The 25958-nt window shown below is 44.6% G+C and overlaps 1 protein-coding gene across 5 annotated transcripts in view; it reads left to right on the plus strand.

The window, feature by feature from the left end:
• The first annotated feature begins 373 nt into the window (after positions 1–373).
• Positions 374–25958, plus strand: part of shroom2a (shroom family member 2a) — a 29721-nt gene continuing 4136 nt past the window's right edge. The window contains exons 1-9 of one of the 5 annotated variants that reach the window (XM_052072991.1): positions 374–679; positions 1692–1920; positions 8807–8955; positions 18292–18393; positions 18670–18687; positions 19191–19319; positions 19520–21833; positions 22051–22136; positions 24802–25188. In XM_052072991.1, the coding sequence (XP_051928951.1) occupies positions 1696–1920; positions 8807–8955; positions 18292–18393; positions 18670–18687; positions 19191–19319; positions 19520–21833; positions 22051–22136; positions 24802–25188 (3410 nt within the window). In that variant the 5' untranslated portion in view covers positions 374–679; positions 1692–1695. Of the gene's footprint in view, positions 680–1691; positions 1921–8806; positions 8956–15464; positions 15685–18291; positions 18394–18669; positions 18688–19190; positions 19320–19519; positions 21834–22050; positions 22137–24801; positions 25189–25958 lie in introns of those variants that run through there. The other 4 variants (XM_052072992.1, XM_052072993.1, XM_052072994.1 and 1 more) reach the window with 4 other exon arrangements.

Here is a 25958-nt window from a genome sequence, read left to right on the forward strand (position 1 = left end):
AGAAAATTAGGAATAAAAAAACTCTCTCTTTATCTATCTATCTATCTATCTATCTATCTATCTATCTATCTATCTATCTATCTATCTATCTATCTATCTATCTATCTATCTATCTATCTATCTATCTATCTATCTATCTATCTATCTATCTATCTATCTATCTATCTATCTATCTATCTATCTATCTATCTATCGATCGATTTCTCCCTTTCCCCACACATTTCCGGCTTTACTGTCGTTCTTCCCATAGGGCTTATGGGTAATGTAGTGATTTGTTTTAAATCAGTGTAGTCATCGACTGCCAGTGTTCGGGTGGTTGTCGGTAGAGGTCGCCATTGTAATGCACTCTAGATCTACGGTGGCCGAGTGGAGGATGAGCTAACTTTAGCTCTGCTGTGTGTGTACGTGAGTGTGGCAGTATTGGTGTCGGTGGTCTGTGCCGCCAAAGAGTTATCAGGCAACCAGACAAGCCTCTCGCACACTTTGTATTCGCCGAGCGACGTGTTCGGACGCTTCAAATACAAGCTACAAAACAAGAAAATAAAAATGAAGAATGCCTACTAAAAGCGACACCGGGACCTAAGCGAATGGCACCCGTCCGGACTGATTGAGCGGTTATCGAGACGACGGGGACGGTCTGTGATTGCCCACCGGTTGATCTACAAGTTGCATTCTCCAGGTGAGGCGACGTTTTTAAACACTAAATCCAACGTTGTGTTGGGTAAAACACCAAGCGTGTGTTAGTTTAAGGTTCGGCGCAGTGACAGAGTTTTATTCGATGTATTTAATAGTGTTTCGTTGTGTTTATTGCTGGACAAGATGGTCTCCCCCTTCTTTGCGTTTGTTCCCGGACTTTGTTGTGCTAAGAGCATTAAGTTGCCGTCTGGACAATGACAACAGGTGTTTAAACACACCCAAAAGGGTGATTTATTCCGTTTTTATGGTTAAACAAAATGATCACACTATAAATAAGGGACGTTGAAGTGGTTCACATTGGGGCATGTTTGTCTGTAGTGTTAAAACTGTTTGTAAAGAGGTGGTAAAAGTACTCTGTACTTGAGTAGAAGTATAGGTACTTGTGTAAGAAAAATACTGTAGTAAGTATAGATTCAACTCGCTCACTTCTGTAGAAGTAAAAAAAAAAAGAATAGATTGAAATGTACTCAAGTAAAAAGTAAAAATTTTACCATGGCTGTAACGAGACACCTCTTCAATTCGTCTCTCAATTCGTATCTCGATCCCTGCTACACGGTTACAGTACGCGATGTGATATTTTATAAAAGTTAATATAATTTCGCAAATATAAATCCAATTGATAAATACATTTAAAATTATATTAATCAAGGCCCGATCAATTAATTGTGCCCATATTAGTGCTTTTAAAATGGAAAAAAAAAACATCTAAAGACAATTTAGTCTGTTCGATCTACCTACCATGCATGTTTTTGGAACGTTAGAGGAAACCAGAGTACCCGGAGAAAACCCACAAAGGCACGGGGAGAACATGCAAACTCCACAAGACAGGCCATCGGTTGTCATAATTTTTATTCTGTCAAGTATTGGAATCTGCGTCAGCCTAACCCCCACCCCTCCCAATAATATTGGGAAGCTCAATTATTTAGTTTGCTCTTGCTTGCTCAAACGAGGGTCTGTTTACTAAAGGTGATATCATTGTTTCTTTCCTTTCAAAGTGCCATGGATTCAGAACAGTATAAGGTAGACGTACACTACATGGACGGCGGTAACGGCAGTAGCCACCACTGGGACCTCATAGCGAAAGCGGGAGACTCTGACTCCAGGGCACGAGACGGGGACGGTGGTGGCTGGAGACTCCTGGAAGTGTCGCTTTCCGGAGGTGCGCCGTGGGGCTTTACGCTCCGTGGTGGCCTGGAGCATCGCGAACCCCTGCTCATCACCAAGGTAAGCCAGCCCAAAACTAATATCATTTAAAGCACATGTTTATTAGAAAATGGACTTTAATAGCTTGCGGATTTAAATCTATTCCATGACTAAGCTCATTTTACTCTCACAGTGAAGCCCTTCAAAAAGTGAATTTGTGCATCATGGATGCCCCCTTAAAAAGATGATAAAATTCCTTATTTTGTATTAGACAATGTGTTGGCTTGACTGAACGAGATTCCTCCCCTTACGTCTACGTAGTTGCTTGGCAACAAAGTCCACAAGATGGCACCAAAGAAATATATTGACATTAGACATGGCTTTGTCCTGAGCAGAAATTAACCTTCTATCTGCCCCTAGTCGTCATGGTAACAAAAGGCATACTCCACATTGGCCCTGCAGTAGAGGGGGGGGGGGGGGGGTGAGCAGTGGCTCATTTTCTTCAGACATGACCCAATGCTCAAAACAGGAAAAATTCTAAATGTTTTCGCTCTGTATTGTTTACGTGTTCATCATTCGGCTTGGACTGTAGGTGCTGTAATGTCGTCAATGTTGTTTCCTTTTGCCAGCGTCCTTTGATAATTGCTGACAAATCCTGAATGACAGGAAATATGAAAAAAATCAAACGGAGCGGAACTTATTTTCCTGTAACTCATAAAACTTTAGTGCGCATGCGATGTGAGCTGCAGGTGCTAGACAGTCAGTACACAGTAGATCTGCCACAACAAAGATTTCATATTTAAAGCACCTTAAGGTGCAATAAGCCACCTGTCCTGGCTCTCAGGTTTTATAAAATACCAGCCCCCCCCACCCAAAAAAAAAAAAAAAGCAACGTAACTCATTCACTCCCAAAGACGTTTTTAAACGCCTTTTCAGACTTCGTCCAGAATTCACTGGTACTGAATGAGTTAAAGTCCAGTGCGATTAATGTTTTTTTTTTTTTAAACTTCTTTGTTCTGCGTATTTTGACTGGAGCTTCTTATGCACCGGCCTGGAGCGATTTATAGTCAGAAAAATATGGTATACGGATGGACCCTTGTACTTTCCTAAAAAGAAGAAACTGTTTGAGATTGCACTGTCTGAAAAAAGAAGCCAAGCTGTTGATCTTGTACTTTCCGAGAAAGAACACAAAATGACAGTAGTGGGCTTTCTTTAAAAAAAAAAAAAAAAAAAAGCGATTGCCATTGTAATGTCCTGAAAGGAAGCCAAACTATTGATCTTGCACTTTACAAAAAGAAATGATTTAATCTTTTCTTTATGACTAAATATCAATTGTTGAATGTTTGTGGACATACATTTATTTGTGAATCTTAACCTGATAATTCATTTGAGAATGCATCGTTATCATTTCTTTAAAAACGTATTTCATTTTAAATATCTTCAAATGTTTACCTTTTTACACCAAACCTTAAAAAAAAAAACCCAAAACACAGTACCTACAAACCCACGATTTTTAAGACCCCCCACTTAGATGACTTCCATGTCATTGCTCACACAATGTCACAGATGGAACGCAGCGATCTGTACTCTGCTGCGTGTGGAGAGAATGCAGACGACAGGCAGTTTGTGTCTTCTTGCGATGTGTGCTCCCACGTCGCCTGTGTAATCATTTACCACGTGAGGGCTCTCTGGATGCCTAATTCCCGGTGCTAAAACACCATCACCTGTTTGAGTTGTGCCTGTCACTTCGGTATCGACCCAAAAGAAGTCCAAAGTTCAAACCCGGGTGGTGGTGTGTGTGTGCGGGGGCCAGGGGTTGAACTTTCTGTAGGGGACTCTCGTGTAGGTTTTTTTTAGCCGTAAAAAGTATGCCTTTTGGGGACTTAATATGTCACCGTATGAAATCAACCGTGAAGACTGCAGTTTGATGTTGACACCATTTTGCTGTTAATATTTTATGACCACATGGATACCGGAGGCAGCAACCAAAGGAGATCTGGTGAGGTTTTAACCCTGAAAGTGCAGCGACCGTTTGTGATGTATAGTGGTGCCCTGAACTACGACTGACACGAGGTAATATGTTTTTTTAGATGAGTTTTTTTAAAATTACAAAACATGTGACAAATATTTTTTTAATGGCATTTACATTTCAAGTGAGGCTCGTTGATTTGAATTTCTCACTTTCAGCCAAATTATTGAATAGGGCAAGGAACCGAGCGCACAAATGGAATCTAAAAAAAGCGTAAATCCTTGCAAAATGGCAACCTGGAGCTTGAGTTCAGAGGTCCCGACATCACTCGCATTACTTTGAAGGTCTCTGCTGTATTGTCGACTTGGCCATATTGTGCTCAGCAGTCTCATTCGTTACACATTGCTGCACTGCAAGAAGGTAGCTTGTGGTACCAGTGGTAAGATGATATCCGATACCGGATACCTTTAGCAGATAAAGAGGCAAGGCTATCTATTTTTAGTGCAGGCTGGATAGATAAAGGAATGGACTCTATTTCGCTTCAAAGCTATAATTTCTGTCATCATGGATTTTCTTTTCTATGTCACTTTTTACTGGGTTCTATTTAGCAATGTTGTAAAGTGCTTTTCCGCACACTTCTGCCTGTTTTTTTTCCGTGTAAAAATGTCACATTTCATCCCCATTAGTACACATACATCCAAATCACTCAAAATTGAGATTCCCCTTCCCACAATGCATTTCTAGTCAATAAGTACTCCACAGCTATGTACTGGGCCCCCTCATCGTTACATTAAAAGCGTCCTTTTTCATAAATTTATACAAAGGAATTGAAAGGCAACTGCTCTTATGAATGTCTATGAAGATGCGTGTCTGTAGAAAATCTACGCATCATGACCCACAGTGTGAGAAGTGATTTGGGGGGGTGGGGGGGGCATGGGTTTCCTGGCTCTCATTAAAATTCTTCACATTCCTATCATGACTCAGGTAATGCGCAAGGTCTTGCCGGCCTTAAAAGGCCTCACTCAGGATAAAGTTAAATAATCCCGTTTTACATGGCACAGCTGGGTACGCCGTCCCGTGCATACGTTTGCGTTTCGTGGAACGACACGTTGCTCGACGCAGCCTCTCTTCTCACACGCAAAAAAACCCCCCAAAACCCTCAAGTGCACGTAAAACACAATGGATTCATTATCGGATTCTTTTGTATGGGGGGGACTTTCTGGGCTCACACAAACGCATGTGCCTCATCGATTATTTTTGGCGGATTTCACCGATTTAAGAACTATTTTATTCCATGCCTTGTCGACCATAAGACTAAAAATCTGCAAACGTTCAGTCAAAAAGGCCTCTCGCCGAATATCATCTGGGACAGACGGCCACAGCTCACCTGCGACCCTCACGAGAACAAGCGTATAAAACAAAAACCCGGGCGGTGGACTGATCTGTTTGTTTACCGGCGGCCTGTGAAGCATCATTCAAAACTGAGTCCCGACCACACGTGAGGTTTTGATGACAGGACGCCCTGTCAGCAGAAAGTCAGCATTCCTTCCTCTCGTCCCCGCACCACATCCTTCCCCTCACATCCCCTTTGAGAGACTGTTTTCACGGTCATCCAGGATAGCTGCACATTGACTGATTGGAGGCCCGGAGGAAGAGCGTCAACAAAGGGCGTGCGATGTGGCTCGGGCTGATTAGGCGAGCGCAGTGCAAACTGTTTAGAAAAAGGGAACTATAAATCTCCCGGAGAGTCAGGCTTTATTTTAGTGTTGTCTGGCTGCTCATTTGTACTGTTGGCCACATTCTTTATGTATTTACGTGGTTGGAAGCAATGAAAGCCAAAGCGTGCAGTCGAGAAGGTTGACGAGCTGTTCAATTTTTTAATTTTTTTATATTTTTAAATAACACCTCGTTCTTCATCCAGGACTGTGTTTTACTACCGACAGTTACGCGTGTATAAAACTAATTAGTGGTCTTCAGAATGGCGAGCGAGGGTAGTGATTAAGATGCACTTAACTCATTCACTCCCAAAGACGTTTTTAAACGTCTTTTCAGACTTGAGTTTCAAATGGCCCTGACTCTCTGTGCTGAAAAACACTTTTTTTTTCATTCATCACAAGAATGTGGAAACAAAGCAATTGTAAATTGCTTTGTATTGTAAAGAAAGTGGGCGGCCCGGTAGTCCTGTGGTTAGCACGTCGGCTTCACAGTGCAGAGGTACCGGGTTCGATTCCAGCTCCGGCCTCCCTGTGCGGAGTTTGCATGTTCTCCCCGGGCCTGCGTGGGTTTTCTCCGGGTGCTCCGGTTTCCTCCCACATTCCAAAAATATGCATGGCAGGCTGATTGAACACTCTAAAATTGTCCCTAGGTGTGAGTGTGAGTGCGAATGGTTGTTCGTCTATGTGTGCCCTGCGATTGGCTGGCAACCGATTCAGGGTGTCCCCCGCCTACTGCCCGGAGACGGCTGGGATGGGCTCCAGCACCCCCCGCGACCCTAGTGAGGATCAAGCGGTACGGAAGATGAATGAATGAATGAATGTAAAGAAAGTGTAAACAAAGCAATTCAAATATCTGTGTGAGCATTCGTGAAAAGGGACGTGACAGAAACTCGAAGATGATTCGGGCTAAAGCTTTACTCCGTCATGTCTGTCAAGAAGACAAACAAACGTCCGTCTGTTCAAGCAAAAAAAAAAAAAGCTTTCCGTCCGGTTCGGATAAGCAAGCAAATGTACTCTCCGTGTATTTTGCTATGACCGAGCTCAATCGACCGGTCGAATCAAATCGGTTTTCTGTGTTGAAGTGAAATTCCAGCAAAGAAGGCTTTGTTGGCACTAGCTGCTTCCCACCGGTCAAAAGCAACTGCGAGTCCCAAGTTTTAACATGAACACCCGGTCTTCAGCGGGTTTGCGAAGTCTCCAAATCCGTAAAGCCACAATTAGGATCCTAAAGTTCTCAGAGTCGTAGAGTCGGCCGCTTTGATTGCTCAACCGCTGCGTTTGGACTTGTCAACCAGTGTTTATTTTATGTTTTAGGACCACAGTTAAAAATATCCAAAGCCTTGTTTCACAGTTGGCAGCGCCTGATCCAGCGTGTATGCATCGGCCATCGATTCGGGCTTTTCCACAGAATACATGACCATATCGGGCTCAGGTCGGGAACCGGGCCAGCGTCCATTAACCCCCCCCCACCCCCCCACCCCACCCCGCCGCCCTCCTTCCCCTTGTAACCTTGTCTCGTAGTGGAATGAGGAACGAATGATGAAAAAAAAAAACAGAATAAGATGGTTGGTCGTTATCCAGTCTCTCTCGCGTTGAGGATAAAGACCACGTCATGTTCTGTAAATGTACACATGCCTGTATCGTTGAGTCATCCGCAATCTCCCGGTAGGCCCACAGGTTCACTGATAATCAGCTGCAGATCCCGGCGTGTTAATGTGAAGAGCAGTGGTGGGAAGCAATGCAGTTTCGACAGTCCTCTCCAAAAGTCTTGGAACGCGAAAGGTGGATTCCCTTTGTTTTTGTTGTACAGTGTAACAGAGACATTTGGGTGCCATCTCAGCTTTCATTTCGTGGTATTTACGTCAAAGTCTCTTCGGGAAGTAAAATACATGCTGGACATTGGGTTGTCCGGTTGTTTGATGAAGCTTCTCCTGATTAGTTTCTAACTGGGTGGGTGTTTCCAGCCAAATTAACTTTTTACGCCGTTTCCTATTTGCGACAAGTGACACTTCTGATGAATGGTTTTCCACAATGAGTGAAAAAGCTGGCACATGCTCATATCCTACTACACAGTATCTGTACTTCTGCTTAAGTACACAGTGAGAGTACTTTTACCACCTCTGTCGACGAGGCCTCGTTTTCTTGTGAAGACAGCTTCGGCCGGTCTCCTGTCAGACGCATCACCACCAGCTGACCTTCTGTGCGATCCGCGGCTTCTCGCAGGCGTCTGCCATCAGACACGCGGCCAGTGTTTGACAGCCATAAAGACGCTCCTGACGTCCATTTCTTTTTTGTTTGACTTAATTTTAACAGTAAACACACATAGCGTGCGGTGGGCGGCCACACATTCGGCGTCTGAGGCCTTCCGTGGGGACATGAGAGACTTAATTCACCGCCATCACGTTGAAATTATCGAAAACGTGCTGTTCAAAACCACAAATTCGCCTTTAGAAACTTAAACATGAGGGAAAATGTCAATAAAATGCCCTGTCATACTCACTGAATATTAAATTTATTTGTGTGTAGAGACATGTTTTGCTAGTTTTGCGCTGACCAACCATCATCGCGGTCCCTTGCGCTAGCCCTGTCAGGATGAATTTGAAATCAGCATTGTGTAAGGAAAAAGTCCCATTGCGAGCAGAATTTGATTTACATGGGCCGGAACAAATAATTACGAAAGCCGTGGGAAGATTAGATTGACACGGCAACACACACAGTATGCTTTTATTTTGTTTTTACTTTGCACAAAACATGTTGGGGCCCGCTGTACTGTGCTATGAATAAATAAATCTACCATCGAAAACTCGACTTTCATCCCATTATAATCGACTACAAAAAATCTTTAGTCATTCAACCTCTTGTAGAAATATTGCTCAGTCGATATTTCGTATTCATTTCTCAGGCATTTTACTGACCGACTAGAATTGGGAGTGTACCGATACTAGGGATTGGTGTCGGTCCGATACCAGCCTTATTTCAAAGCATCGCGCGTTCGCGAAAGCTGCTGTAGATGATCTCTGGCGCCCTCTTGTGGCTGTTTTACTGTCAGAGTTCCATCCATGGCTAATGGAACTTTTTTCCGAAGTGAACTGCATGTCACTGCTCTTCAATGCCCATTAAGATGAAATTTCTGCAAGTATTTGTAGCTTTATAAGTTTCATTGTTCACGCTTAGAGTCTGTATTCGTATGTTGCTGCTAAAATGTTATATGCTAACTCACTCTGGGTGGCAGGATGACTTTCTCGGGGTCCGCGTCGAATGGTGTGCTGTGTTTGTGTATCAGGTGGAGGCGGCCAGCAAGGCGGCAGCTGTGGGCCTGCAGGCGGGGGATGAGCTCGTCAACATTAACGAGATTCCCCTGAGCGGATTCAGGCAGGAGGCAATCTGCTTGGTGAAAGGCTCCCACCGGACGCTCAGTCTCATGGTGAAAAGGTAAGAGGGTCGCCGCGGCAACAACTCCAGACGACAAACCCGCAGTGATGGAAAGGCGGGATTTCCCACTATCGCCGCCGTCAAGTTTCTCGCGAGCCGGATGATCCTGTTTGGTGGGCTCGCGCCGAGGTTGCGCCTTTGTGATGCGGCTTTCTGCCGCTGTCAAGGAAGACTGGTTGTGGGTGACATCATACCCAAAACACACACACACGTAACTTTTGGACTTGACTCAATTGTGCTGCGTCAGCCAGTGGTGGGTAGTAATCAAGTATAAATACTTTGGTACTGTACTTAACTAGGTTTTTTGTGTTGTTATTTGGTGTCTTGATATTTTATTTATTTTACTTTTCACCCAAAACAAAAGGTTGGGGACCGTTGTGCTGATAATTAATGATATCGATTAATCCACTTTGATTCGGGTTTCATTACATTATGTTCAATGACAAAAACAAATATTTAGTCATTTATTCTTTTGTACAAATATTGCAGGTATTTTAATATTTATTTTTCGGGCAACTTTTTACTTTTTTTTATGTTATCAAACCCGAGTATTGTGTATAGTTAACAGTAAAAGTGATTGCTAATTTTTACATAAGGACGTTTCAGAGTCGGACACTTTTTTTTTTTTGGACACAAATAGCTGTACTTCTACTTAAGTACAGACTGCGAGTACTTCCGCCACCTCTGTGCGTCACCACTTCACCTCCACGCTCCCTGACACCGTAAATATCCCCTGTGGCATTCTCGTGGCCTTCATATCTTCTCTAAACTGATGAATCATCCCTCGCCTCCTTCCGACAAACGAAAGGACCAACAATGGCAGCTTTGTCTACCCATCGCTGTCTGTTTGTCTTTCCGCAATGTTTCATATCACATCGGAACGCAATCGCCCCGCAAACGAGGCCTGCCGTGCAAGGAAGGCCACTCGCCGTTGGTCTCACCACATGCAAAGCGACTTTGAGTGGCAACAGCATGTACTTCATTGGAACGGGGTCAAAACTGAACTTATGCTGAAGGGAAAATACTCAAGTACCACTACAAGTAATTCACGTGAAGTCGTATGCTACTTTCGACTTTCACAAGAAGGATGTAGCCCGTGCGTCTAGGAAGAAGCTATAACGGTAGCACATGAATACCTGATTTATTATTATTCATTCATTCATCTTCCGTACCGCTTGATCCTCACTAGGGTCGCGGGGGGTGCTGGAGCCTATCCCAGCCGTCTCCGGGCAGTAGGCGGGGGACACCCTGAATCGGTTGCCAGCCAATCGCAGGGCACACATAGACGAACAACCATCCGCGCTCACACTCACACCTAGGGACAATTTAGAGTGTTCAATCAGCCTGCCACGCATGTTTTTGGAATGTGGGAGGAAACCGGAGACCCGGAGAAAACCCACGCAGGCCCGGGGAGAACATGCAAACTCCACACAGGGAGGCCAGAGCTGGAATCGAACCCGGTACCTCTGCACTGTGAAGCCGACATGCTAACCACTGGACTACCGGGCCGCCGATTTATTATTATTGTTATGATTATGATGATTTTTTTTTAAATACAGATAGTTTATTTGAGTTATTCCTAACCACTGGTGCCATGAAATATAATCCCCCCCAAAAAGTTAATTTGTGACTAAATAGTGTCGAGTGACCTCTGTCGTTCAGCATTTGCAAATTTGCCTATTTGTGGGATTTTTTTTTTGTAACCTGTTTATTCATTGAAAATTTTAACAGTGCTCAGGTCAAAGCGATAATGGTGCTATGGCGTCATCAAACAATCAATCGGGAGTGAGTTGAGGAGGTTCATTTAGTCCAGACTCGCGAGGCAAATCAATTAACCGTGGATTTTTACGATTCGTGGCAAGGCTCTGCACTTGCAACTTCAATCCTCTCTCTTTAGTAAGGAGCAAAATCAATAGTTTGTCTTCTTTTATGTCAGATTTTTCATTTTGCGTACAGCCATGTTTTCTTTTAAATAGTGTTGAAATTGTAGTTTTTAGCAAAGTGTAATATCAGTAGTTTGTTGTCTTTTTCGTGAAGCGCAACATCGACACTTTGCCTTCCTAGGACAGTGCAGCATCAGTAGGTTCTCTTCTCTTTACGAACGATCAAAAGTTTTGTCTTCTGTTTAGGAATCATTTCGGACACGTGCTGATTCAGTCATCGGCATTGTTGCGCTATAACTCCCGTTTCAAAGGAATTAATGATTTTCACCTCACACCGAAGTGTTGCCCGTCATGACATCCGCTTGCCTGAGGCTGAGCTGCGCTGTATTTGTTTACGTAGTAGGAGCGTAACTAGAGCGAGGCGGTTACACTTTTTTGTCCTTTAGTAACGTATGTGCTGTGGTCTCGGACCTCAGTATGACAAACTGGAATCAGCCGTAACTTTGAAAATGAAAACATACTTTTGTGGAGGTGGCACATCCCATATCGCCTTGCTGCTCATGTGCGATCAATACCATTGTCGGGGAAACAATGTATGCGGTTGTTGTTTGAACACATCAAGTGCGCATCTGCTTATTGTCGCCTTTGCCAAGCTAAATGAAGAAAGATGTTTCCTGCCGACGCGATCCCATTGTTCTTATTGTGTTGTCCGATGGCCTCCGAGCCATCTGGGACAGTCAGCTTCCTTCCTGCTCTTAGTCCGCCTTCAAGAATTGACTTTATCTCCCTCAGCGAGCATGTCCACAATTATCCCAGGCAAGTTAGTCACTGAGGGAGACGCCATATTTGCGATTTGGAATTGTTCGAGGGATGCCATGGTCGTATTATCAGCTGTTTTTGTTTCTGAAAATTCCTATGGTATCGAAACGAATACCCCAAAAATAACTTTTGAGAAACGTATTTACTTTGGCCAATGTTTGAGGGCCGCAATGAAAAAGCAGGAAGTGTATGAATGCTTCTAGACACGACACCAAATGATGGTTACCGTATTTTCCACGCTAAAAGGCGCATTGGATTATGAGACGCACCTTCAATTTTATTTTAAATGAAATTATTAAATTAAATAACCTATTTTAAAATTGTTTTCATACATTGGATGCACCGCATTATAATACGCAATCCACAATGCATCCACTAGATGGAGCTACGCTCAAGGAAACACAAACCGAATGATCAGATGTCAGTAAAACTTATTTAATAAAGCAGCGATGCAGTTTACTGAACCAACAGCAAGTTATAACATTGACTCATTAACGTTGAACTCTCTTGCAGCCGCTCTATTTCCGTGTTCAACTGCGTAACCTGATCACCCTAAGTTTGAACTCTGCGTTGTAAGCATGTCTCGAGCAAGGAGACATTTTGGGGGTCGAAATATTACCGTAATGACCATACACAAGGCGCATCGGCTGTGCAAGGCGCATCGGCTGTGAGCTTTTAAGCAAATGGAAGGCTTTTAGGTGCGCCCTTTAGTGCGGAAATTACGGTATTCAGTATTATTTCCAGAAATATTTGACCTAACTCGAAATCCAAACAATTTCGTCGAACTCATGCTAAGCTACATAACTGCACAGACATTTACAGTTTTTAAAAAAGTGCTTTCCATTCACAAAGATGGAAAAGACATATTTCATTTTTTCCCCCGTATAGAAATCCATAGCATCGCTGTTCTTGTTATCTCGGGGATCATGTTTAACTGGAAGCTGTCAGAACGTGCTCCAGGTTCAGGTGCGGCCTTGTTACAAACAGGAGCGAGGGAGTATTCGGCATGCGGTGATGAAACTGGGATTGTCGGTCAAATGCCGTTCCAGACAGCCACACACGTCGTCAACTACAAAGGTGCGGTTTGCATTTCAGCATCTGCGCAACATGCCCTGGCATGGCAAATTGACGCTTTTATGCAGGAGTGTCACTGGAAACAACGTGACAAGTTAGCAGCTTTAAAGGAGATTCGAAGTATCATTGTAACTATTATCCGGTTGAATACATTTTGACAGCTTTTGTAATATGGGCGCAGCTAATTTTTGCAAGTGCATTTCGCCCGATCCCACAAAATTTTTGAAAATTCAGCCCCACTAAAAGCCGCTTTCACTCAGCAATCGGAAGTTGGGTTGGCTTGTCAATCCTGAGCAGACCCACAAAACGGTCTCAAAAAGCCACGTCAAAAAATTGACACAAAGTCCGCCATTTTGCTTTGGAATGGTAATCTTAGGGTCATCGTGGCCTTTTCCAGGGTCCTCGAGAGATAACTTTGTTGTACATTTTATCTGATTGCGACTATATTTGAACCAAATACTCCAGACAGACGGACGGTGTCGCTAATTTGAAAAACATTTAAGGCTTCTGTCAATGAGTGTGGGCGGTCCATGACAGCAGACCTTGATGAGTCACCATAAAACAGGAAAATCTAATCGCTCCTTGATTTTGAAATCTCAACACTGAAGCCAGTCTCACTCAGCGAGAACCACAAGAAATCTGTCATTTTGGTTTCAAGTGGTGGTTTGGGCCATTTCTAGTGGTCCTTCAAAGAAAAAAAAAACTTGTTCAACCTCCACAAATGTGAAAATTCAGAAGCCTCAGCCAGTGTCACTCTGCAACAGTAGTTTTGGTCGGCCTGTCTATCATTATTCGACGCTCAAAAAGTTCTCATGAAGCCATGCTGAAAAGATTTCGCAAGTTTTGTTGAAGCGGCTGTTTTAGGGTCTTTTTGACCATTTTCAAGAATCCTTCAAAATAAAATTGATTGGCCTCGATATCTGTTAAAGCTCTCCACTGCCTCTCAAAGGCTCAAACGTGTAACAGATTTAGGTGTGTCTTTGCTGTTTACTTCGTCACTTCGGCGGATTTTAATGCCCACTAGCCCGACCTCTTACATCCTGGACTCTCTCTCTCTTGCGCGAGGTCGCACTCACACTCACACTCACCCTCGGTCTTGCTCTTTCTTCCTGGGAGGGGGTTGCGGGGTGTTCCCACCATAGCCTAGCCGCTCTGAGAATCATTAAAGGTTTAGAATCAAACTCTTGCCATTCATTGCAGTGGGTGGCCTCCCTCTTCTGGCGTTTTTGCAGAAGTGCACGTCTTCCAGCGGCGCACATACCGTCGTAGTTTCATGGTTATACTTAGAAGCCACGTTTCCAACAGAGGTTCAGTACACCATCCAGTTCTACCTGGGGAAAAGGTTATTGGACACATGTGCACGGCAGGCAAGAGCCGGCCGGGGAGGTCTGGTGTTTACAGCTCTTTGTTGTTGTTGTTGTTGTTTTTTTTTAAGAAGCTCATGCAGCATGTTTGGAATGTGCTGCAATGAATTCCACTCATAAGTGGATTTCTTATAATTGTTTGCTTCTAGCCACAACCTCACAACCCCTCAGTATGTTCAGCGCAGAAGCCAAAAATCGGTAGTCACGCTTTTATTTAATATTTTCATCTGCTTGGACTATTCCGGCTCAGTTGGAAACCAAGGAGGCAGACAGGACCGATGTTACTCAAACAGGTAACGACTGCGTTTTCATAAAGCAGCAAATGGCGCCCCCTGAGTGGCTGCCTCTCCAGCAGCGCGTATCCCTGTTTCTTCTTCTTTCTACACACATTCTTGCTGCTGGAGGCTGTAAATTTCCCCAGTGTGAGACACATAAAGGATATCTTAATCTTAACTATTTAAGGTGCTGGATCGTTTTCCTCCTCCGAGGATTGCTTTTATTTTTAAATACACTTCAGCTAGTCTGTGGGATTTGTATAAAAGCTACCCATCTGATTTCCAGATACTTTTGTCGTATATCCCGATGGAATTTCGGGTAAAGGAATTTCTGGCATTCCTTTTTTTGAATTTATTTTAACACGCGAGCATTATCGATACCGCCCGATCAGACGCAATCAATATAGTAACCGTTGTCTAATATCAACGCCCACATACCGCGTCCTTTTCTGTAATGGTGTAATATTGATACAACAGTATTACAGGTCACTATTTCCATATACGGTCATCGCTTGTGAGAAAGTACTAAATATTGAAATTGTGACGTATCTGATCGGGCCATTTTATGATACAGCGTCCTTACACCAGTATTGATATTGCTGTGTATAGTATGTCAGGCTTGGGGAGTAACGTAATAGGAGTACTGGCATTATGTATTCGACAGAGTGCCAGAAGAAAACCCTGGCAAGCACTTGGAAGACCTGCAAAGTTGACATTGGACGGACGATGGCTGAAGTTGGAGCCCCAAACTTCCAGACAGTGCGATATGCCAACCACTAGGCCGCCGTGCTACCGCAACTGCTAAATAATGTTTTCGAGCCAAAACATCGCTCGCTTTACCGTCACCCTGAGCGCTTGCGTAGCTCATTAGCTGGGCTTTCTGTAAGTGGGGTGCGCCCGGGGAGATCAAGCGGTTGCCATAGCGATGGGAGAAATGCACATCCGCCTCACAACTTGGGGTGAGGGTGGGAGGAGGACGCTCTTGCGTTTCATTCTGCCATTAGCATATTAGCCGCTCTTGAGCCAATGGGGGACAAAATGGCCAAGAGGGGACTGGCTTTGGACAATAGCTGGCCTCCTCCTCCTCTTCATCTTCTTATTCTTCCACTCTTCCTCCCCCCTCCTTGGGGTAACAAATGCCTTAATCACGACGGCAGTCTCTGCTTCTTTTTAAAAAAAAGTTTGTTGTAGATTTCGGGGGTTTTGCGTCTGGTAATTGAGCCACAATGCTTTGCGTCCTTGGAAGCGCTCTCACTTTGTTCACCAAGTTGTTGTCCGTGTTGTCGTGTTTGGGATTTTGCGTCCTCCGGTTTGGTGAGTCAAAACAAATTTTACTTTGACCCGTATTAGGTTTATGACCCTAATACGTGATTGTTTGGATTGTTTTGCAAGGTCACGCTTCATTTAGGTTAAGCCACGATCAACTAGATTTAGCTTTTGCGACATAAATTAATCTTTAGCGTGTGGTTTCAGGGGCTTATATCTGTGATTATTAACACATCTTTGCTGTGAGGTGACGATCATGTTTTTCAACTCTACTTTGCCATCTTGGTAGTGGACCAAGGAATTTGTCTCCAAAGTTTCACCCTCGTACACACAGTTTTTGTCAAAGCTTATGCCTCACTTCAATGGGCATTGTGCTGCTCCTGCACTGGCCACCTAGGGGCAGTATAACACAGACAAGTGTATACACTCTAAATGGAGACGGTTGTCAGTAAGCTGCACTTATATTAGTTGTTTTTGGAGAGGATAAAGATTATACAGTATGCCTGTAAGTATCATCTGTCTACATGTTTTGCTCCATCGTTTGTATTCAGCTCGCCATTTAACGTTCTTCTCACGCCATGATGCTAGCTAGTCATTAGCCTGCCTAAGGGGTTTTGCATTGTTTCTTAGCATTAAGCTAAGCAGGCCGCATCTCAAGGGGCCACTGTATTACAAGCATTTTTTCCCCTCACCAAATTTCTTCTCAACATAAATTGAGCAAGATGATTCAATATCCTTGAAGTCCTTACCGATAAAATGTGACGATGGTGGTCTGGGCCAACCACACCCCTCCCCCCATCACATTGCAGCTCAACTGATTCACTTTCCAAGCATATCTGCACCAGCCCAGCTGTAGCCCTGACGATAGGCCTAATAAAGCCGCCCTCATTTGCATACCAATGGCCGGCGCCATGTGTGGCTGCCCGCGAGTGCCCCAGAAACGCCGGAGATGGGAGTTCCGCCACGCTGGCTTTCGCTTTGTCTTCCCAAGAAGCTTTTTACACTAATCCGCAATTATTATTATTATTATTATTATTTCCAGATGAATCATCCCACATTTTAAAAATTGGAAGTCTTTTTGAAAGCAATGGTTTTTGATAGTTGAATGGTAGTTTTTCAGAATGAACGACCTCCCAGTCACGGATGAAGTTCTTTTTTAGTCAAGGTGACCGAAAGGGCGCAACCCCCTAAACCCAGCGCTTTTATTTGTCGGGTCCGAGTCTAATGGGAGTTGAAGGCTTTGTCCAAAATTCTTGACCTTTGTAACATCATGCATACTTTTAATGACTCTCTGACTTCAGAAGCGAGCTACAACGTGCGAACACAAGTCGAGAAAGAATCACACAGCCTGTGCTCTCAAACTCTTTAAACCAAGTACCACCTAAGAAAAATTTACTCCTCCCATCATGTCCATCAAGATATATATTTCATGTTATTGTCAACTATTGTAACATTATGCACGGTTAACGCTCACATGAATCTGTCCATGCTGGGTCATCGGTGGCCCACCCCAGTGTTATTGACAGTTTTTTGTTTTGCTTATGGAAGATCGACGGGCTAACCGGGAGGCAGACGACAGCTTGCTGTAAAGGGGTGAAGTGGCTGATCTGATTCGCGTAAGAGATTCTCCCATCCCTAAGCCGCACTACCCTCCAGCCCCCTCTTTTCCCCCACCAACCCCACACTGGGCTCGTGTAGTCCTGCAGACCATATGTTCCCGTCTTTGGACATCTCAGCCATGTCCTGTTGACATCACGATTCCAATGGTGAATGCACATCCTGGGAATTTGGCTTTTTCATGCCTAATCTAGGCCAGCAGAGGGAGTTGTAGCATTTCTTTATTATTGCACCGTTGCACTTTCTCTAAGTTTAATTTGTCCCATGAGCAAGTTAGTAACACAATTTACTTTTATCCCAAATTGATTTTCCCCAATGAAATGCCGTCAGTCTAGTCCAGCCGCCCCAGATTGTCTTTTAAGAAAGCAAAATCGTACTGTATTACATTTAAAAAACGTATCTACATCAAACATAATTATGGAGAATCTGAAGAATGCAAGTGTGTCTTATATAATGACTGTAGTATTTGTGTTTTGGGTGTGTGACTTTATGGGGCATCAGGAGCTTGAGTCGGCTTGATCGCTTTGGCTGCGTGTGATGGTCGGGACGTGACTTGTGGCCCGCAGCAGCTTCCTGCGAGTGTTTTCCTTTTGTATTTGTGACAACTATTACTGCAGCCTGCTTGAGAACTTGTGACCGTCTCCCTTGTGTGGATCCTCATGTCTGTAATATACTGCCCCCTGGTGGCCAAAGCATGCACACTAGAAGTAGCCATTGTACTAAAGCAATGAATCATAATGCAAAAACGGTTTAATTTGATGATAGTATCATATAAAGAGCAATACTGTAGAATGCTAGTATTCTCACTACACATTTTTTGGTGGGGGCGGGGGGGGGGGGGGCGGATCAGGCATTTCCATTCATTTCAATGGAGAAGACCGTACATCGCATGCACACTACCACTTTGGGAAACCCTGGTGTAGTCTCAGAATGGGCAACAAAAAAAAAGCGCAACACTGCATCTTGCCAATTGTTGCTAAATTGAAAAAAAAAGTGTGTGTTGGTGTGTATTCGTGTGTTCCTTCCATTGCTATCCAGGAATGTGAAAATGGTGGACATTGTAGCCCAGAAAATGCCCTCAGAGAATGACGTGCATGTGGCCCGAAGCTTCCTTACCAAGATTTTGCGAAGTTCCATGAGGTACAGTTGTGTGGCTTCATCCAGTGACCAGTCGTAGCTTAACCCTCATGTCGCCGTACACCCACCACCACCATCAACAACAACCTCCTCCCACATTGAGCTTTTTTTAATAATTCATTTTATTCCGCTGCTTCCTCCTTTTTTGTAGCAACTTGTAGCCTTCCTCTCTGGCATGTGGATTGTCGTTAGCCTCATTCCTCATGTAGCACATGTATGGAGGTTTTACTTGGTGTCTTCTCATGTGTGTTGTCATTGTTTTCCTGACACGCATCTCAGAAAGAACCACTTTATAGGGTATGTTCTTTGTCACTTTGTGATGATGAGAGAAGCGATGTGTTGTTTTTACTTTTATTGGAGGGGTGGAATTGTTGTGGGTTTTGGACATGTCCTAAATTGGACTTCCATGGCAATTACAGGAATTAACTGGGATTTGAGGGTAATGTCATGGAAATGTATCACATTTAGTTTTGTGAAATGATGTCCATGCAAAATGGGCAGCTCTCCTTGCCCAAATGCGAGGGCATCTCAAGTAGCAAAATGCAGAGTTTTTGCTGTTGTTGTTTTTTGTTTGTATTTTGTTTGTTTGTTTGTTTGTTTTTCCATGAACACACGACAGGCAACCCCTCTTGGTACACCTTGCTAGCAACATTTGGCCCCATCTTAATTTTTTATAGCAGAATTACAACACTCAAAAGGGTGCTGGAACCCTTCCTCAGAGATGAGACAAGTATTTTTTTTTGTGTGTGCGTGTGTCTCTAAATCCACTCTGCATTTTGTTTTCTTCTCTCTGTGTTCAGGCGCACTGAACCCATAAGCAGGCCGCACTCCTGGCACTCCACTAAGTTCAACGAAGGGCAATCTGAGTCAGCCAAAACACAATCTTCTCCACCCTCGGCGGTTGCGTGGCACGCCACATACGATGCAACGTAAGGCTTCTTTCCCCGAAGAGACATTGTTTTGTCACATGTATTCTGACCTTTGAATAGAGTCAATTGAAGGGTTGTAGAAGATATATGTACATATTTCACACTTGATCCCAGCAAGTGGAACACGTTTAATGCATTCCTGTGTGAATGTGACTTGGTCTCTAATAAGCACCTCGCTCTTGGTCATTTTCAACCCCCAGTTCGTCGTCAACTGACCTGTCCTCCAGTTGGGAGCAAACCAACCTCTGCAGGGTTTCGGACCAGTTCAGCTCTCTTGGCAGCATGGACAGCCTAGAACACGTCCCCCACACGTACCCGGCTGGTCAATTGTCCCTTGCTAAGTCCAACAACAGCATGGAGCACCTTGGAGGTGGCGGCAGTGGCAAAAGAGACTCTGCCTACAGCTCGTTCTCCACCAGCTCCGGCACGCCGGACTTCACGCTCTCAAAGAGCAACGCCGCCTCCACTGAGAACGTGCTGTATAAAGTTAGCCAGTGGGATGCCGGAGGAAGGCCCGTCAATGGCAGGAGCGGCCAAAGTCTGATAGAGGGAGTCAAACAGGATGACAGGCTGACGTACTTTCAGATGCCGGGAGGCTGCGACGCCCCCCAAGCTGACGACCAAGCCGGCTCCCTCCACTCCACTTCCGGTAGAACGAGTTGCGGACCCGTCTGGTATGTTCCAGACAAAAAGACGAGCTCCTCCCCCTCACCACCACCGCCGCTCCCGCCAGCACGCAGTGACAGTTTTGCCGCGACCAAGGAAAGATGCCTCGTTGCAGCTCATCCCGAAGCACCCAATTCACGCACTCCGGGGAAACCATCTGCTGAAGATCGCAGTGGCCAAAACCTGTCCCCGAAACACGACAGGGCAGGTTTTTACTCTCACGTCCAGTTCAACTCAAACAAGCAGCACTCCCTCTCCACCTGTGATGTCCGGCAAGGTCATCCCGCACATCACAAACATCACGGCGACAAAAGCACTTTTCCTGCACAACCGTGGCCTGCGACTGCTCCCAAGCCACTGAATGTCGGGGGCTACTTCTCCAGCATGCAGGAGCTGCCCACTAATGGTTCCGCTCAACCCGCCAGCCTGAACACCAGAAGGAATTTAAGCACATCTCAAGCATTTGCTCCCAAAGACCCAAACATTGAAAGCACTGGGCAAAGCCGACACTACTGTGTCACTAAGTCGCAGCCTACATTGGGGAAACCAGAGGACAGGCAAAGTTTGGCCAGCCTCAATTCAACCCAGACTGGAAACGAGCAGAATTCTCAACAAGGAGTCACCAAAGCAAAATATTCTCCACAACAGCAGTACTCCTCAAATAGTAGAGAAACGAACGGTTACGGCAAACAACACGTGACTTCTGCTGTGGAAACCTCACCCCCGAAAGCCATTGCCGATGACCTCAGGAGCCAGAGGGGACAAAGTTCACAAAATGAAGAGGCGCCGTACCCGAGTTGTCCCCCGATCAGACTCTCGAACCAACGGCGATCCCTTCCCCTGCACCACAGAGAATTCCCCCAAGATAGAAGACACCACAGCCAGGCCAGTGACAAGATCTGCCCCCAAGCCACACCCATCCTCCATTCGCTGGCCACGGACACCAAGGACGAGATCCCAAAAGCTTTTGACCCGGAGGAGACGGTCGAGTCCAAGCAGATGCGACGCAACGAACGCTTTGCCACCACCTTAAAAAACGAAATCCAGATGAGAAGGGCCAATCTGCAGAAGAGTAAGAGTGCTGCGACTCTTCCCGATGAAAACCAAGACCACCAGGATGTGTGGAAATCCAATCAGAGCTCCACCCCGGCATTGGCAGACAGCCCCTTCACAAACACATACAAGGATAACTTGAAGGAAGCACAAGCTCGAGTCCTTAAAGCTACTTCTTTCAGAAGGAAAGACCTGGAACCCATAGTGGTGGAACACTCGTCAGCTGACGCCATACCCAGTTATCCTTCCTCGGCGATGGCCAGGAAAGATCTGACTCCTCTTCCGACACTGTCAGAGGTGGGGACCAATAAATCTGCGCCTTTGCGCATTGGCGGACGGAAGCGCTTCGGAGTAGAAAAGAAGGTAAAGTCCTTCTCTGAACCGGACAAAATCCATGAAGTTGGAGTAAAAGAAGAAGAAAGCACAACCTCTTTCCCTGACCAACGGAACGAGAAATCGACTGTGCCCGGCCACACGTCTCCCAACACAGAGATTTCCATTGACCCCACAGTCCGAATTTTTCCCAGTGAAACGGAGCCCATGCCGAAAGGGACAATGAGCGGGGACGACGCCCCGGGCGGTCCAACATACTCCGTCCTGGACCAGAAACGACTTGGCACCTTCGCCGAGTACGAGGCCAGGTGGAACACCCAAAAGAAACCTCCCGAGACAAGAGCCTCTGGACGATTCCGGTCAGCCGACAACATTCTGGATTCGAGCTCGAAGGAGAGTGTCAAACCTGCCTGTTTTCACGAGAGGTCCCGATCTTCACCTTCAGCCGAGTTCTATGGACAGGTGAGGATTCTTTTATTCAAAGGTCATCAAGCCTTTTGAAGTCAAACCTGTGAGACATCCAATAATAACATTAGTTCTACGCGACACGCCTCTGTTTCGGGCCGAGGCTGACGTCGATCTTATTCTCATGAATCCTTTCCTCAACCAGGAAATTGCCAGGAGCTGCTTTGAAACAAGAATGTTTCCTTTTAAAGATGATTCTGCTGTTTTTCCTCAGACTAGTCATGGCCCCGCAATAATGCCGGAGCAGGAATATTCCCAGATGGAGGACAAACCTGCTGGGCCACTCAACTCTGCCTCAAGGTATGTGGTTTATTGTTGCTCATAAGAGCAGTTTAACATGCTCCTGTTAACATTTAGACATCACATGTGGTGGAAACTGGTACGAGATTGGGAGGAATATCCCCCCCCGCGCCCCTTCTAACGATCCTGTCTTCTGTTGTTGGAGGGACAGTGATGTCTTTATAATTTGTGGGGGGTATCACAGCGCGGTGGCCTTTTGCCACAGCTCTGCCAACACACGCCGTCCTTGTGGTGCCGCTTTGTGTCGGGAAGTAGACTTTCCTCGCGAATGCTTCCTGGTCACATGGTGCTTCAGTTCATTTTGGAACAGTCATTTAGGAGTCTTTAGCTTTTCTATACTGCTCACCCCAATAAAGGCACACCCATGCAGGTGACACCCACCGTCGGGGGGTGTAGAGTATCGTCTGGAGCAACCCTCATGATGGGCCTTTGCATGACAACAGTCATTGTCATCGGGGCGTCTGGCCGATGAGCTCCGCCCAGTCTGTGATATTGATATAGCGGTGAGGAGATGGCAACAGGGGAGAAAGGGAGAGAGCGCAGTCTTACTTGCGTCACGATGGAAATGACGGGCCTGAAGCGTCCTTTTAGGTGAGCGGTGCAACTTGTTTTGTTGTCTTTGCACGAAAAGGAAACTTGCTAGTTTGTCATTCCAACACGTTGAATTAACTTCATTTAATAACTGTTTTGTGAAGCGCTTTGTTACAGCTGTTGTGAAAGCGCTATATAAATCAGCATGTATTGTATTGTATTGTAATAGTGCATCAAATTAGTCTTCCACATTGAAATAATTAGATCATTTTCTTTCGTGAAGACATTCACCTATTTGCTTCTTTTGCGCTCAAGCCAGAGCCATGTCAAATATAAAAGTATCACTTTGGCGCAATCTTGTGACATCTTAGTGCCAAGAAATTATGTTGACTTCATGTGGGCGAAGCAAAATTTGATTTTGGGGCCTACGATTTCTGCCAATACAGTGAACACCCATATTTTCACTATATGGCATTTATGAATTTTGGTCGGGATTGATTGGTTGATTGATTGATTGATTGATTGATTGATTGATTGATTGATTTTTGCCATTTTGAATATATATATATTTTTTAAATCCCTTTGGTAGCATCTTGGTATTGAATTTAGGTGAAGGGCTTCATCTCTTCAGGCCGTAGCTTTGTCTGTTAGGTAAAAAGCGTTTTGCCCCATTGTCTTGGGAGGATGTCATTTACTTGCAGGTTTTCTGAATTCATTGCGGTGTGTTTAAAAAGTGTGTTTTAAGAAGCCCTAGGCTTTATTAATAAGCTTAAATGTGTTTAAAAGCTTGTGGGAAATGGCAAAAACATCCAAATTTCTTTTTGTTATTTATTTACAAGCTATTCCGTGCAGCCCCAGAATGTATGCCCGTTGATTAACTGGGTTTCACCATATGGTGCCTTTGCTGGGTTCTGTGTAAAAGGCAAAGCGCGGCGGAATGCCAGATATTTAGTTAGGGCGATTATCTGTTCATTTCATGTGATCTATATGTACCAACAAAAAAAGCTGTATCTCGTGACTGTACAATCGACGCACGTCAGTGCTTCCTAATTGAGTTTGCGTGGAACCTCTCACGTGCATGCCGAGGGAATCTGCATGGCCATGATGGATTGATGGTAGCCCGTGTGGTGATACATAGGGGTGTATTCAGGCCTCGTACTTAAGTAGAACATTTGTGCAAAGGTTAGTTTATCAAATTAGCAATACTGATTAAATCCCTTGACTTAAAGTGGAAGTCAAGTCAAAAATTTTATTTGCAATATGTTCTATGCGTTTTCTGGCTTTGGTCAAGTGTCATTCGCAAGGCCGCTTAGACGTCAATTTCAAACTCTGAATCTGCGATGCCATTTAATAGCCCATCGGTCACGTTTTGCATTACATGTTAACGTGAAGGTAGCGGACATTCATTCTAAAGGCAAAGTTGTGTGACGGTTTTAAGGACTTCTGTTTGATGTGTATGGTGTCAACAATTTGTTTGTCACGATGGCACTGATAGTGTTTGCCACTGAGAAAAGATGACACATTTCTTTGCAGCAGCAGGTCATAAGAAACACTGACATTCAATTTGAACATACTTCTTTCCTGTATATCTGTAAATAAATGACTGTTTTGCTGTCAAAGTGCCTTTTTTAATCTTGTTTTATAATTGGAGGTGACACAAAGCCAAAAAGATTATGGTCAAAGGCACAAAAAAAAGCACATTTTCTCCACTTTCTGGTCAGCAAGAGAATATTCTTGTGGTAGGTTCGGCCTGTGTTGTCCGCAAACATAATATTCTGTGTTTTCCCAAGAGATGTCAAATTTCTCTCAAACATGTCAAACATGGAGAACTCTGGCAATGAATCAGTTAAGCATCATAACAAAGTCATTGTCGCTTTTCCCTACTTGTGACACGTGTACCACGCTCCGAGACAAACCTCCTCCTAAGAGTTAAAAGCGCTCCGGGGGATTCTTTATTCCTCCTCACAGGCTTTTTGTGGGAGCTGAAGTATTGCTGGCGGCTCCAGTCAAGGGAGGAGCCTTTTTTTTTTTTAATCACAGTGGCTGCTGGCGAGAGTAAGGCGAAGCCCTCGGCGGCTGGAGATGATAGTTTGTGGCGTGTGTAATTAAAAGCCTTTTTCATTGTCATCCTCAGCTTCCAGGAGGACTGCAAAGTAAGAGAGAAGCCTGCCGAGCGCGAGCGAGCTCCTCCCGCAACGGGGCACACAACCTCAACAGCTGCTTCAGCAGCAGAGTCGGCACGCTCTCAGGCGACGGAGCACGCCGAGCCTCCCCCGCCCAGGTGCCCCGACATCAACCCAGACGAGGCGACGCTTCCCCCAAGTCACACCCAGAACAGCGTGGCTAAAAAAACAGCCGGCAAAGTGCAAGTTGGTGCCGTTGCGCGTCACACGCCAGCGCACACTCCCTCCGACAGGACGCCGGCTGCCATGGAGGCACGCCGCTCGCCTTCCCCGCACTTTTCCCCGCAGAGACTCAGCGACAAGCCGCCCGTCTCACTTCAGGACCAAGATTCAAACGGGTACGTTTTTGTTTTGTTTTTTTTCCCCCTGTGGTTTGTTGGTACACAGGAACTTATTGAGAGCCAAAGGCTCCACAGTGTCCTAAGTGTAATTGATTTTCAGCCGCACGTTCGCGGTTTGCTAAATGACTGTGTTGTTCTGACGGAGATGGGGTCGGCCACCTAAAACACTTAAACAATTATTTTGCCTGTCGACCACAGAAAAAAAAAACAACACTGAGAGCCACTAAACGCCTTTGACATCTCAAAGTGAAGTTAACATTGCATCTCTCTCTCTCTTTTTTTTAAAATGTATTTATCTATTTATCTTTACCTGTATGCTTAAAATAAATTCCAGCACATGTTGCATTTATGCAATCAATGAGGTGCAGTTAACAAAAAACATTTTAAACTGATTTATTTATTCATTCATTCATTCATTCATTCATTCATTCATCCCAAAATAAAAAAAAATGTTTTAGTTTAGTTTTTAATGGCTTTCTATCAGTTTCAGTTTTTCCAGCATTCTGTAGCCAAGAAAGGTAAAGTATAATTTTTAAATTTGACCTTTGACCTATTTGACCTTTTTGTCCTGCATCTCTACACAGCGACACCGAAATAAATGTAAAATGAACCCCCAAAGCTCACATATGATATTAATTGATAAAGATGAAAATACTATATAGTGAGTATAGTTTTAGTTTTTAAAAATGTTAGGGGTTTTTTTTCATAAATTTTTGTTCATTTCGTTGGTTTTCGCAAACTATATTCACCTTGGTTGAAGCTTACAT

This window comes from Hippocampus zosterae, chromosome 8, assembly GCF_025434085.1.
Source record: "Hippocampus zosterae strain Florida chromosome 8, ASM2543408v3, whole genome shotgun sequence".
In the NCBI taxonomy this organism is placed as follows: Eukaryota; Metazoa; Chordata; class Actinopteri; order Syngnathiformes; family Syngnathidae; genus Hippocampus; species Hippocampus zosterae.